The following is a 12,321-nucleotide window of genomic DNA, read 5'->3' on the forward strand; positions in this document are numbered from 1 at the left end:
AAAAACGTTAACCCATAATTTTCTGCAATCTTTAATTTAGTTACATAAGCTAATTGCTTTTATATTTTTTCGTATACTAAATAGCATGTAAAAGTTAAAAGGACGCGTCGCGTTAACATATACAATTTATTATATTGTAGAGACTTGACAATAATCAAAATATACTGCAACTAATAATAGGCTCTTAATAATGTACTGTAATTAAATCAATGTGTTTTTTTTTTTAAATGTATACAATATTCTTTACTAATTACTGTATTATATCAGATTGATTTGACTTAAACTCATAGAAAACACTAACTTCATTCAAAATTCTTTATAAATTACAAGTTATGATTTTACATATAAAATTTTCATGTGTAGTTTATTTATTTACTTATAGAATAAAAGATAATTTCACAAATAACAAATAAAAAAGTGATTATATTATGTAATACTTGGTTGTGTCGATACAGGTAACGCGTCAATTTACATCTCACAACATATATATGAAATAAATTATTCAAGTACAAACTCTATTAATCTTAAGAAAGGAATAAACAATATTTAAAATAAAAATTTGACTATTGTTAAATATCAGAGAAAGATACAATTAGCCCTGTTCAAAATCGTTCGGTTGCATTTTTCGATCAGTTAGAATAAAGCAATATTATTGGTAGAAAAAGTTCGATCCAAAAAACCTAAAAAAATATTGGTCTAAAAGATCGGTCGCGCAAACAAATGCAAGCAGATCTGGCCAATCAAATTAAACCACAATCGACCAAAAAATGCGACCGAACGATTTTGAACAGGGCTAATGTCTACTCTTGTCAGGACTTAGGATCGTGAATATTGCCTATTTTGTCTGATTGTCACATTATCTGGGGTTATTAACTATCCACCTAAATAAGATAATAAATCATTAAAATTTTTTCCAGTTAAGAATTTTTATTCGTTATCTGTTTAATATAGCAAAAACACTTTTAAATTAAAAATTTTAATCATGAGAATAAAGTGATTGTAAAACTTATGTCAATTTAATACCATGAATTTCTTTTAGTATTCTCTTATTGTAACATAAACAAGTTCTCTCTACGTAAAAAATGACATTATTCTATATAATCAAATTGGTGTAAAATAATAAATGAGATTGTTCATAATTCTATTTTTGTTAATAACAAAGTTTAATGATCATAGTCACACCAAACGATAAATAGCGGAATCACGACAGTCTGATTTAACGCCAAATCCGCAGCTAGTAAATTAACCGGAAAAAATTTTATCCGTTTCAACGAAAAAAAAAAGATTATTTTCTGTTAGTTCTCATATTCAAGGACATCCTTTGAATTTATTACAATAGTAGTGATTGGAGCATAAATTCACATGATAAAAAGTATATGAATTTATTACTTACCGAGGGACGAGGTGAGACTTAACTATTACTCGGATCATATCAGGACCCGACCTGTTCGGAACACTTCACTGGCTCAGACAATGTCTCACTACCATTGTGAGATTAGTTGTCTTTTTTGAAAAATTCTACATATTAAAATACCCCAACCAATTAACTCTAATTGGTAATTTATTAATTTAAGCTTATTTATTTTTATCAAAATCTATGATCAACTTTTATTATGTAATAACTTTTAAATACATTTTTTTTGATGCAAATGTCTTGGCGGATTAAAATTTCACATGATAAAACTTTCCAAATTAATAAACGATTATTTGGTTATTTTGGTACTGTATATCTGATTCTAAAATTTTATTAAAATTTGAAGTAAAATGAGGGACTTCAATATGTGCCATCTATTTAAAAATTAACATCAAATATAATTCTTATAGAAAAATTCTAAATAATTTGACATACATATATGCTATGAATATGATTCTAAATCATTTATAAAGAGAATAAAATCTATCAAAAATTGCATTAGTTGAAGAGTAATTTCGTTCAATACATTAATTTTCTATTTTTTAGCCTAATCATTAATATCTCCACATGTGATCAATCTAAGTGATCTTTGATTTCTAATTAGAGTATTATTTGTCTAGTATATATACACATCAGATATTAAAAAAAGAACACTATATATAACTATACTATTAAGATTAACTATATACTGTAAGATTTCTTTTCAACAGAATTCTTCTTATAGAACCTTATATTCTATTCCAAAGAAAATTATTTACTCTCAAATGTTAATGAAATAAAACTAGTAAACCTGATCCTGAAAGAGAAAATAAAATAATTTATTATTAAAAAGTTGTTTCTAAAAATATTATTTCATTTTTTTAAAAACTTTTATATATATAGTGTTATACTAAAGAAGAGTTTTTTTATGATATCTAAATGCTTTAAGTTGCAAAGTTCATGTTAAATCAAAAATTGAAAGCTGTATTAGTACAACTTTTATGGCTTTATAGCTACCATTTTACTTTTCAAAATGAATAAAATGCTATTTATGATTTAAAAAAAATCCTTTTCTGTAGTTCAAGAATCAAAAAATAATTCAAAACTTTACAATAAAAATGATTTATTTAATTTCTTCTTTTTTTTAGAAATCTGAATCTCCTTGAAAGCGCAATCGTAATCAACCTTGAACAATGAACAGTGAATCCTCATCCGTTCACGCATCCTAACACCTTTCTCCAAATCCAAATTCCAAAAAATTCCTCTAATCCAAAGAGTGTTTATAATTCATAAAATCCATTCTAGATTGCTATTAAAAACCTTTGGTATTTTTTAGAACAAAAAATTCTTGTTTACATTTATTTCCTAGTCTCTAACGACAATCTATCCATACTCCTAAAGAAATAAAGAACCCGTATCCAATCATCTTTCCCAGTAACACCATCAAAAATCGAATATATAAAAAGTAAGTAACGGAAATTGGCTAAGTAAGTAATGTAAGGTCACATGATCTATTATGTTACTTCTCTTATATAGTAAGGTACAGAACGTAAATTTTTTGGTAATTACTTTATGTTACCTAAACTCCCCCAACACCATCAAAAAAGCCTGAGTTTGGCCCTCATTATGGCGTTATGTACTAACACGTGAAAATAAACAGTGACAAATAGCACGTCTGAAATGCACATCTGAAATGTATGTCAGGTTGACGGCGCAGTGTGGCGCAGTGATTTTTTCCAAAAAAATTAAATTGCAATTTTTTTTATTTAAAATAAACCCTTTAAATTACTATACTAGATGTATTTTTGTCCGCTTTGCAAATTTACTTAGAGAATATATGGGTGGTTTAGAAGGCCATTTTCGAGTTATTTAACAAAAACTGTTCTTTCGACAAATCCAATTTTGGAAATGATTGGCTAAGACAATAAAATCAGTTGTTATATACTAAAGTCAAAATCTACTTCCAAAACCTCCTTCCATTTATAAGTGAATTTTGTAAAACAGATGAAAATACATCTAATGTGTAAATTTGAAAATATTACATTAAAAAGAAAATCTTTAACTTATTTCTTTTTAAAATTACTGCGCCACACTGCGCCGTCAATTTCAGATGTGCGTCTGTCTGCAGGTTGACGGCGCAGTGTGGCGCAGTAATTTCAAAAAGATTTAAGTTAAAGATTTTCTTTTTAATATAAAGCTTTTAAATTTACACACTAGATGTATTTTCATCTGTTTTACAAAATTCACTTATAAATGAAAGGAGGTTTTGGAAGTAGATTTTGACTCTAGTATATAACAACCGATTTTATCGTCTTTGCCGATCATTTCCAAAATTGGATTTGTCGAAAGAACAGTTTTTGTTAAATAACTCGAAAATGGCCTTCTAAACCACCTGTATATGCTCTAAGTAAATTTGCAGAGCGGACAAAAATACACCTAGTTCAGGAATTTAAAGGTTTTATTATAAATAAAAAAAATTGCAATTTAATTTTTTTGGAAAAATCGCTGCGCCACACTGCGCCATCAACCTGGCGCAAATGTATCGTTCTTATACGATCAGGTGCTATGTTCTTATACGACGGATATGTCACATAATATAGGTCGTATAAGATAGTATGTCGTACACGTATAAGAACGATACATTTGCCAACCTGGCACACATTTCAGACATGCTGACGAATAAGGGCGTGACGTCACGTTGGGGCATAATATTTTTAGCCGTCAAATTGATTTGAGCATCGTTATTAGTAGTATAGTACATCGATCAAATTTGTCTAAACTTTTGTAATGATCAGCATAGGACATATACTGTATTAAGGTCAATTTTATGTCATGTAATGATTGTAATCCAAACTCGGAATACAAGGGATGTTTAACAAACAATTAATTATGCATGATTCAAATACAAATAATTCAATTAATTCATAATGTAAATGGTTTATTTTTGATTACCTTTATAGGAAGGTTTTAAGATCTTTGAAAGGTTTACGTTCAAAATAAGACGATCAAAATTATCTGACGTGAAAATTCAATTAATTTATGGTTTAATAGTTATTTCACGGGGAGTCATGAATATCAACGATTTTCACGGCTGCGCCGTGAAAATCATGATATTTATGCGACACGTGAAATAACTTTTTTATCTCATGGAGACTAACGTCCAGTGATGGGAAAGGTATAAATAAACTATAAAAACACGTGAACATGAAAAATATCATCAGAAAAATTACAGGCATGAATATATCATCAAAAAAATCACTGACGACCAATTAGTAAACATGAGATAAAAATTTAATATTTAATTCCAGCCTCAATTCTTTAGGCATATTGATGGACGACCGGTTTGTTTTTTTGGTGTTAAAGAGTAAAATATCATTAACAACTGTTTTCCCTGTTTAGCAACCATGCGACTTGATTGTCTACAATTATGGCCGTAAATAATAGCGCCGCGTGTTTTTGAGGTAACTCTTTATGATTAGTTTATTGTGATTATAAATACAAATTAATATGTTATGATCGGCATAATTTTGCCAAGAAAATGACTTCATTAACTTGAGAGGATTCAATCTGTATTACGTTACCTCTCTATCATTATATAAAATTTATAAGCACGAACTTTTTTTTTTGTAAACAATCTGGCTAACCATTTATGGGTACTATACGCACAAAAACTTAGGTATTAGTGTTTTAGGCGAAACTAAAACTAGTCCCCTAGCGAAACTTCCGGAACGAAACTTTCGAAACTGGGCGAAAATTTCCAAACTGGACGAAAGCTCGCAAACGATTTATTATTATTTTTTATTTGCGATACAAATTACAACTTTTACAATTTACATTGTACTGATCCATTTAATATCATTATTTTAATTTTTATCCATAGGTTTCATTCGCTTCATTACGTTTGAAAATCCTAAATGCATAAATTTAGCCATCAATTAAAAAATTATGAACGTAACAATTTTGCCAAGTTTCGGAGTTTCGGAAATTTCGCCAAGTTCGGACAGTTTCGAAATGGCCGAATTAAAATTGGCGAAACGCTCAAAACAATTTCATTAATAAGTATGTAATAAAATATTTAAAAATACGGTTAGCTACATGTTACAAGATTACAAGAATTTTCTTTATGATAAAAATGATTAAAAATAAGCTAGGTAAGAATTAGCGCATTATCTTTCTTCAAGACTGGAATTACATAATAATGTTAACAAAAAAAGGAAATTTCAATTCTTAAAAGAGGTATTTAGAGATTTTTTTGTTATTCAGTTTCAGAATTCATTTAATTGTTAAATAATATTTCTAAAAATAGCACCTCCTTGTTAAGGGCATATTTTAGATCGATGATCATTAGTAGAATTATCAATTCTTAAAAGAGGTAAAAGTGATTTTTTGTTTTTTTCAAATTCAGAATTCAATTGTAAATATTGTTTCTAAAATAGCTAGCATCTTCTCGTTAAGGGAATGTATATCCTTTTTTAAATCGATGATCATTTAATAGATTGACACTGTTAACTCCGAAATAATTAATTACTAATAATAATGAACTAAATTTTATATTTATTTGGGGTATAAGAATCTTTTATTGGTAATATAAATATCAATATTTTATTATAACGCGAAGTTGCATTTTTTCCCCTGATACAACAAATATAATGCAACAAATTATTAATGCATGATACACAAGATAATGATGTTCATTTCCCGATTAATTATAAAGTGTAACAGACGAATGCTTTAAAAAACGTTAACTATTAGGTTTAATAAACGCTTATCAAAAAAAAAAATTTTTTCAATTAAGTGAAATGGATGAATTTTCCGTAAAAATCGATAGTGAAACTGATTTCGATAAAGTCGACTTAACTAATAAAGATAAAATTGATAGTGATAAAGCACATAACGGTCTACCTATTACAGAGATAGAAGTATCACCAAATGAAAAATACCTCGTTACTTATAGTCAGGAAGATCGTTCAATCGTTGGTTGGGAAATTACAAACGGTCAACTTAAACCTGAATCTCGTGTCGATGACGTTGATGTCGATGTTAATTCATCCAATCATCTAATATGTGTTTCTGATGATAAGAAACTTGCGTATATAACAGATGATGGATTGAGTAATTTTGGTGAGTAATAACTATTACGTTTACCCTTATAAATTTTTATAATATTTATTCAATTGTATTTTATTAGAATCATACGATCTGATAAGTGAAGATCAAATCAGTATAGATTTATTAGATTTTAACAATCACAACGATATTGAGATTTTATATTGTGTTTTTAACTTAAATAATGAACTTATTTTATATAATTGTATTGATGATGAGAGTTGGGAACATTTTGAATATGTTATTTGTATTTATTCCTTACAAACTAAAAATAACAAATTAATATATAAGTGTAAAAGAATGTATTGGACATCAGGAAATGTTATGAGCATACAAAAATATGATAAACTCTATTTATCATCTTCATTATCAAATAATAACGTTTATGAATTTGATCTTGCTACTGAAAAAAAAATAAAAATAGTTGGTAGTAGCGAAATGATGACGTCATTTGATGATAATATAAAGGTAATATATAAATTTCTGAAACTATTTGAAAATATGATATTTTATAAATTAAAATTAATTTTTTATTTCTATTTTAAAAGTTTGAAAAAGATCTTAGGATTTCCAGTAATGAGAAATTTATTTGTATAAGGATCAAGAATAAAATTATTATTTATTCAATTTATTTGAAAATTCATATTGCTTCTTTAGATATAAATAATGGTACGGTATTGTATTCTTTTAAAATTTAATATACTGTTATTAATTTTAATATAATATTAATATTATTTTTTTTATTTGTTATTTAGTTAATCAACTACATACTTTTATGAAATTCATTGTTGTTTCGCATCCAATATTATTTCCTTTATTATTTCCTTTATTATTTCCTTTATTTAGTAATATGCCAAATAATGGATTTTGGGATGTCATCATGAAAGATAGTAATAGCTTAAGAAATTTAAAACATTATGATCAATTATCAAAAGAATATCTTCCAAATAATATCCGAGTCCTAAAAAGAAAATACGCATTTGGAATTCTAGATGGGGAAGTTTGGAAGATTGATCTGGAAAAAGTGGAAACAAATATAGATTCATTATTTAAAAGCTCTGATATCAGTAATTTTGATGAAATTTGTGAAAATTGGTATGAATACTCTGGTAATCGTTTTAAGTACAAAAAAGAAACGTATAATCACTTAATTATCCTTTCACTTAATCCATACAAGAAAACTATAAATGAATTATTCCAAGATTCTCGGAGTGAATTTTATGGTGAAAAAGAGTTTAAAAATCTAATTAGATGGAATTATGACAGCGGCTATTTCACTGATAATAATAATCGAATTGTTAAACAAATGGAACTGCAAGTTTTCAAAAAAAATAACAATAATGAATGGTATCACGTTTGCTCAAGAGTCGAAATTATAAAACAATTGTATAATACGAATGAAGTCCAAGGTTCTATTAAGATATTTAATCATAGTGATATCATTATATTAACGGAGATGGGTCTTTTTATTTATCATTTTGATGAAGATAGTCAATCCATTTCTTTAATATACTATTATTATATTAAAAAATTCCGCATCGAACCCAAAGTATTTTCCGAACCTACTTTACCTTTACCAAATTATAATAGTTTCAAATTTTGTAATGGATGGGTTACATATATAAAAAATAATAAGGAAATTCTTTTTAAATATGGCGTTGAATTATTAACATTTGCAATTAAAGAACATAACTTAGAATTAATAGATGATATATTTAAAAAATGCTTATACTATTTTAAGGAAGATTTAGGAAGCAATGTGATGTTTTTAAGTATCATTACTTCTACAATGCCATTATTAAATGAATATTATCCGGAATATATTTCAAGATATTCATTGGAAACAACAATGATAACTGATTCACCTTTTTATTATATAGAACATCAAGATATCAATTTACATCTTTATCCTTTTCGACGTTATTTTCACACAATTGATATATCTCAATCTATTTGGTGGTTAAATTATTGTGCATTAAAGAAAAATGATGAAGTTAATAATAAGGAAAATTACTTCAAAATAAAACGTTTTCACCTTTCAAATTTATTCTTTTTACCCTTTTTGCCAATTTATTACGTTATATGTTATATATTATTAAGATTTCATATTATTAATGATTGGTACAAGAAATTTGGATTTCCTAATCTATATTTTTTCGTGAATGATCTTTTTTTAAAAGTAATACCAAAAAAACAAAAAACACCCACAATTATTTTCATGAATCCTTATATTAAATTTGTTAACTACCCGAAAGATTATAATTGGTTTTTAGAGTTAATTTGGCCTCAACCTAGTCCATTTGCTGAAACAATAAATAGAGATATTTATAGAACTTGGAATGGAGAAGTGTTAATTAATTTTAAATGGAATAATTATGGAAAATATTATTATGCAATCATTTTAATTGTATTTTTAGCTTTACTTGGATGCTTTAACGTTGCAGCAACAATAGCTGATATGGATGAAAATATTCGAAATCAACTTTTAAATGCTACAATTATACTTGGATTTATTCATTTGAGTTTTGAAGTTCGTCAGATTATTTATAATCCTATTAAATGGATCCGTGATTTTTGGAACATATTTGGTAAATATAATAATTAATTTTAAAATATTTAAAATATTTAATTTTAAAAATAGTAGAAAATTAATTAATTACATCATTTGAATATTATAGATGTAATTGCATTCGTGCTTCCAATTTACACTTCTATTATTTGGCTTCAAACCAATGAATTGAGTGTAATTCCAATGGATATAATCCCATTACTTTCATTTTCATGTTTATTTTTAGATATAAAATTTTTATTATTTTTTAGAGCATTTGAATATTTTGGTGTATATTTTGCAATAATCATTAGTGTTGCAAAACAGATTATCTCTTTTTTGGTGGTCTTATTTATTATTATAATTAGTTTCGCTCATGCATTTTATATTTTACTATTACCAAGAGCAAAATTTTCATTTGATGATCGTACAAATAATAATGATCCTAATAATCCTTGGAATATAGCCAATTCCTATAATCTAGTACTTGAAAATGGATCTATTGGTAAAACCCCATATATAATTCAACAACCTAATGGAAATACAAATATGTTTGTAGATTTTAGATCATCCCTTTTTGCAATGTATTTATTCTTAACAGGTGTGTAAAAAAATTTATTTATTTATTTATTTTTTTTTTGATGTTTAATTGTACTTAAAATTTTTTAATTAATTGCTAGGCGATTCAAGTGCGTTAACTAATTGGACATATACTGATAATGCGCCAATTGCAATATTGATCGTTTTATTCTCATTACTGATTGTTGTATATCTTATGAATTTGTTTATTGGATTACTCAATATGGCAATTGAAAAAGATAATAATAGAGTTTCATATTTAAAAAGAAGGCAGAGGTATATGTTGTCATTATTTAACATAACTGAAAGTACTGTTGTAAAAGTTTTTTTAATTAAATTTTTTTTAATTTCTTATTAGATTCTTGCTGAAATTGAGTTATTCTATCTATTACCACATCAAAGACGTTGGGGAAAATGGTTTCCTGAAATAATGTATGTAAATTTTATTTATTTATGTTATTTCTTAAATCATCTCAAGTTTTTACTGATAATATAATATAATTAATTTATTTTAAGATATTATTATGCCAATGTTGATAAGACTCGTGAGAAAGTTAAAGAAATGATGGATAATGGCGAATGGGATTCTAATGAATTTACAGAACTCAAGAAAGCTCTTTTAGAAAAACTTAACATGGACAAATAAATTCTTGCAAAGAAAAATGAGATTTATAACGTAGTATATAAACATAACAAAACATTATTTCTTAATATAATTATATCAATAATTAATATATTTTATTTTTTTACAAGATCATATAGTATGCTATAAAGTACATTTTTATTCAAAAAAATAATAATCGTCATTTTATCAATTACAATTAACATTTAAGTGAGGATTCTTGCTTTTTGAAAATTTATCCAAGATCCAACCATTTTTAATAATAACCATCTTTGAACGTTACCAAATAATATTTGTTCATTACGTACTTTTCTCACACAGACTAATTAATAATATTTTATTATGAACAGATTTTTCATGTTACACGGATCAATTTTTTTTTAATTTATTTTTAACGTAAATCGGAGTATCAGAAGATATCACATTTCGCATCGAGCAGATGCTGGGTTAATACTCTAAGTTCATTCATAACTTGAAAATTGTTTTCGTTCTCATGATCACAAGTAATATTATCGGTTTGGGTTCCATTATCTATAACATATGCAAACTGGAAATAATTGGAATGAAATACATTTGGGAGCGCAATAATTTTTTATTATTCATATTAAATTTGTTGCGTCTATTTAATGAATTCCTAATTTATGCCTTAGATACGACTTAATTCGATCAGACTTCCTGGAAATCATGTATTTATAGTCGGAATGGAACATTTTATTAGATATAGTTTTGCGCAAAAAAAACTTTGCACGCAAAAATACACTTATAGATATTATTAGCTGCTGATACTTTAAAATGTTACACAGTATATTCGGACAACGCATAAATCGATATTTTACCTTAATAATGCATCAATAAAGTAAATTTTGTATCACTTTATAGTCAAATAAAATCACGTGCGCGTGAGCATATACCATATTGTATATATATATAAAAAAGCTGGAAATTAACACATTAATTTATTAATTATTGCACTATTATCATTCTTCATTGACAACAACACTAATTGTAAATAACATAATGATTTTTCTCTTGATATTGGTATTAAACTAAACTAATTCCCATTCGATAAATACTTAAATCAATGGCTCAGAACTAAGTGATCCGGTGCATGGTGATGCTGGATATGGTCGTTCATCATTCACTTCAGCACATTCATTCTTTGCCTTTTATGTCTCGAGGTCTCTTTCGGCGCCCGGCTGTCCCATGCGACCCATTTTTCGCCTCTCTCCAGACCTTCTTTTCATATTTTTTCGAGAAGCTGTTGCCAAACTTGTACTCTCGCCAAACATTTTCAGATTCATCAAAGTAAACAACATATAGTTTTTAAAAGTTACCTGACGACGGATATCACATTAATACCTCCGAAAGCTTGGTCAAAGATTACGTTCCAAATGTGACAATTGAACCAAGCTTCCAGTTTTGTGTCTTACATGCTCCCACCTTGAATTTCTCGAACTCTGTGAATAATTTATTAAAGCTCTTTAGATGCATCGTGACCGACTAAATTTATTTATTATTTCAAAGGACAAAAATACTTACAATGAATGAAGTGCATAGATTATATAATCCTTATCGTGGTGGTTTTCATGATCATAATTGTTACCAAACACCTTTGACTTTTTGGTCTCACGAATCTCATTCAAGTTAGTCTACGATAGGAAAAGGGATTGGTGATTTTGTTTCAATACACCTGTGTCATTAACATGTAAATGAATTATTACCTTGCCAACGAATTCGTATAAAAATTCAGCGATTTGATCTGGGAGATCAGGTACGTGAGGGCCGGCGGCAAATAATTTCGTCAAGTTCTGTGTCACTGAAATGCGATGAAGTTAATTCATCGTCGACGTCTATAATAAACGAATGGATAGCGGATCCGTGTTAAAAACAACGATTTTGGATTATAGCACTAAGAAAAAGGAATAAGACCACAGTTTAATAAACTTATTCCTACAAGAACATGTTCTCATGCATTAATACTAACTACTCGAAATCCAGTTCTTGTTTCTTTTTCGACGAATCTTCCAGTCGAAAGTTTCCACATCCATTGACTTCAAGGCTGTACCAATTTCC

At 27.2% G+C, this 12,321-nt stretch overlaps 3 protein-coding genes across 3 annotated transcripts; 2 read left to right on the top strand and 1 right to left on the bottom strand.

Annotated features, from left to right (window-relative positions):
* Window positions 1-6,192: 6,192 nt before the first annotated feature.
* Window positions 6,193-8,614, top strand: OCT59_023395 (uncharacterized protein; the record flags this gene model as incomplete). The annotated part of the gene is made up of 5 exons (XM_066134656.1): window positions 6,193-6,514; window positions 6,582-6,967; window positions 7,048-7,168; window positions 7,255-8,492; window positions 8,600-8,614. 5 exons carry the CDS (start codon window positions 6,193-6,195, stop codon window positions 8,612-8,614), a joined length of 2,082 nt encoding a protein of 693 aa, XP_065990755.1.
* Window positions 8,615-9,629: 1,015 nt separating this feature from the next.
* OCT59_023396 (uncharacterized protein) lies at window positions 9,630-10,376 on the top strand (the record flags this gene model as incomplete). The annotated part of the gene is made up of 5 exons (XM_066134657.1): window positions 9,630-9,648; window positions 9,728-9,789; window positions 9,894-9,902; window positions 9,985-10,058; window positions 10,143-10,376. 5 exons carry the CDS (start codon window positions 9,630-9,632, stop codon window positions 10,270-10,272), a joined length of 294 nt encoding a protein of 97 aa, XP_065990756.1. The 3' UTR covers window positions 10,273-10,376.
* Window positions 10,377-11,170: 794 nt separating this feature from the next.
* On the bottom strand, window positions 11,171-12,292 carry OCT59_023397 (uncharacterized protein; the record flags this gene model as incomplete). The annotated part of the gene is made up of 7 exons (XM_066134658.1): window positions 11,171-11,506; window positions 11,583-11,616; window positions 11,689-11,705; window positions 11,788-11,897; window positions 11,970-12,056; window positions 12,110-12,157; window positions 12,233-12,292. The coding sequence occupies 7 exons, from the start codon at window positions 12,290-12,292 to the stop codon at window positions 11,401-11,403; spliced, it is 462 nt and encodes a 153-aa protein (XP_065990757.1). The 3' UTR covers window positions 11,171-11,400.
* Between the last annotated feature and the right edge of the window lie 29 nt (window positions 12,293-12,321).

The sequence above is a fragment of the Rhizophagus irregularis genome, chromosome 4 (genome assembly GCF_026210795.1).
Source record: "Rhizophagus irregularis chromosome 4, complete sequence".
NCBI classification, from domain to species: Eukaryota; Fungi; Glomeromycota; class Glomeromycetes; order Glomerales; family Glomeraceae; genus Rhizophagus; species Rhizophagus irregularis.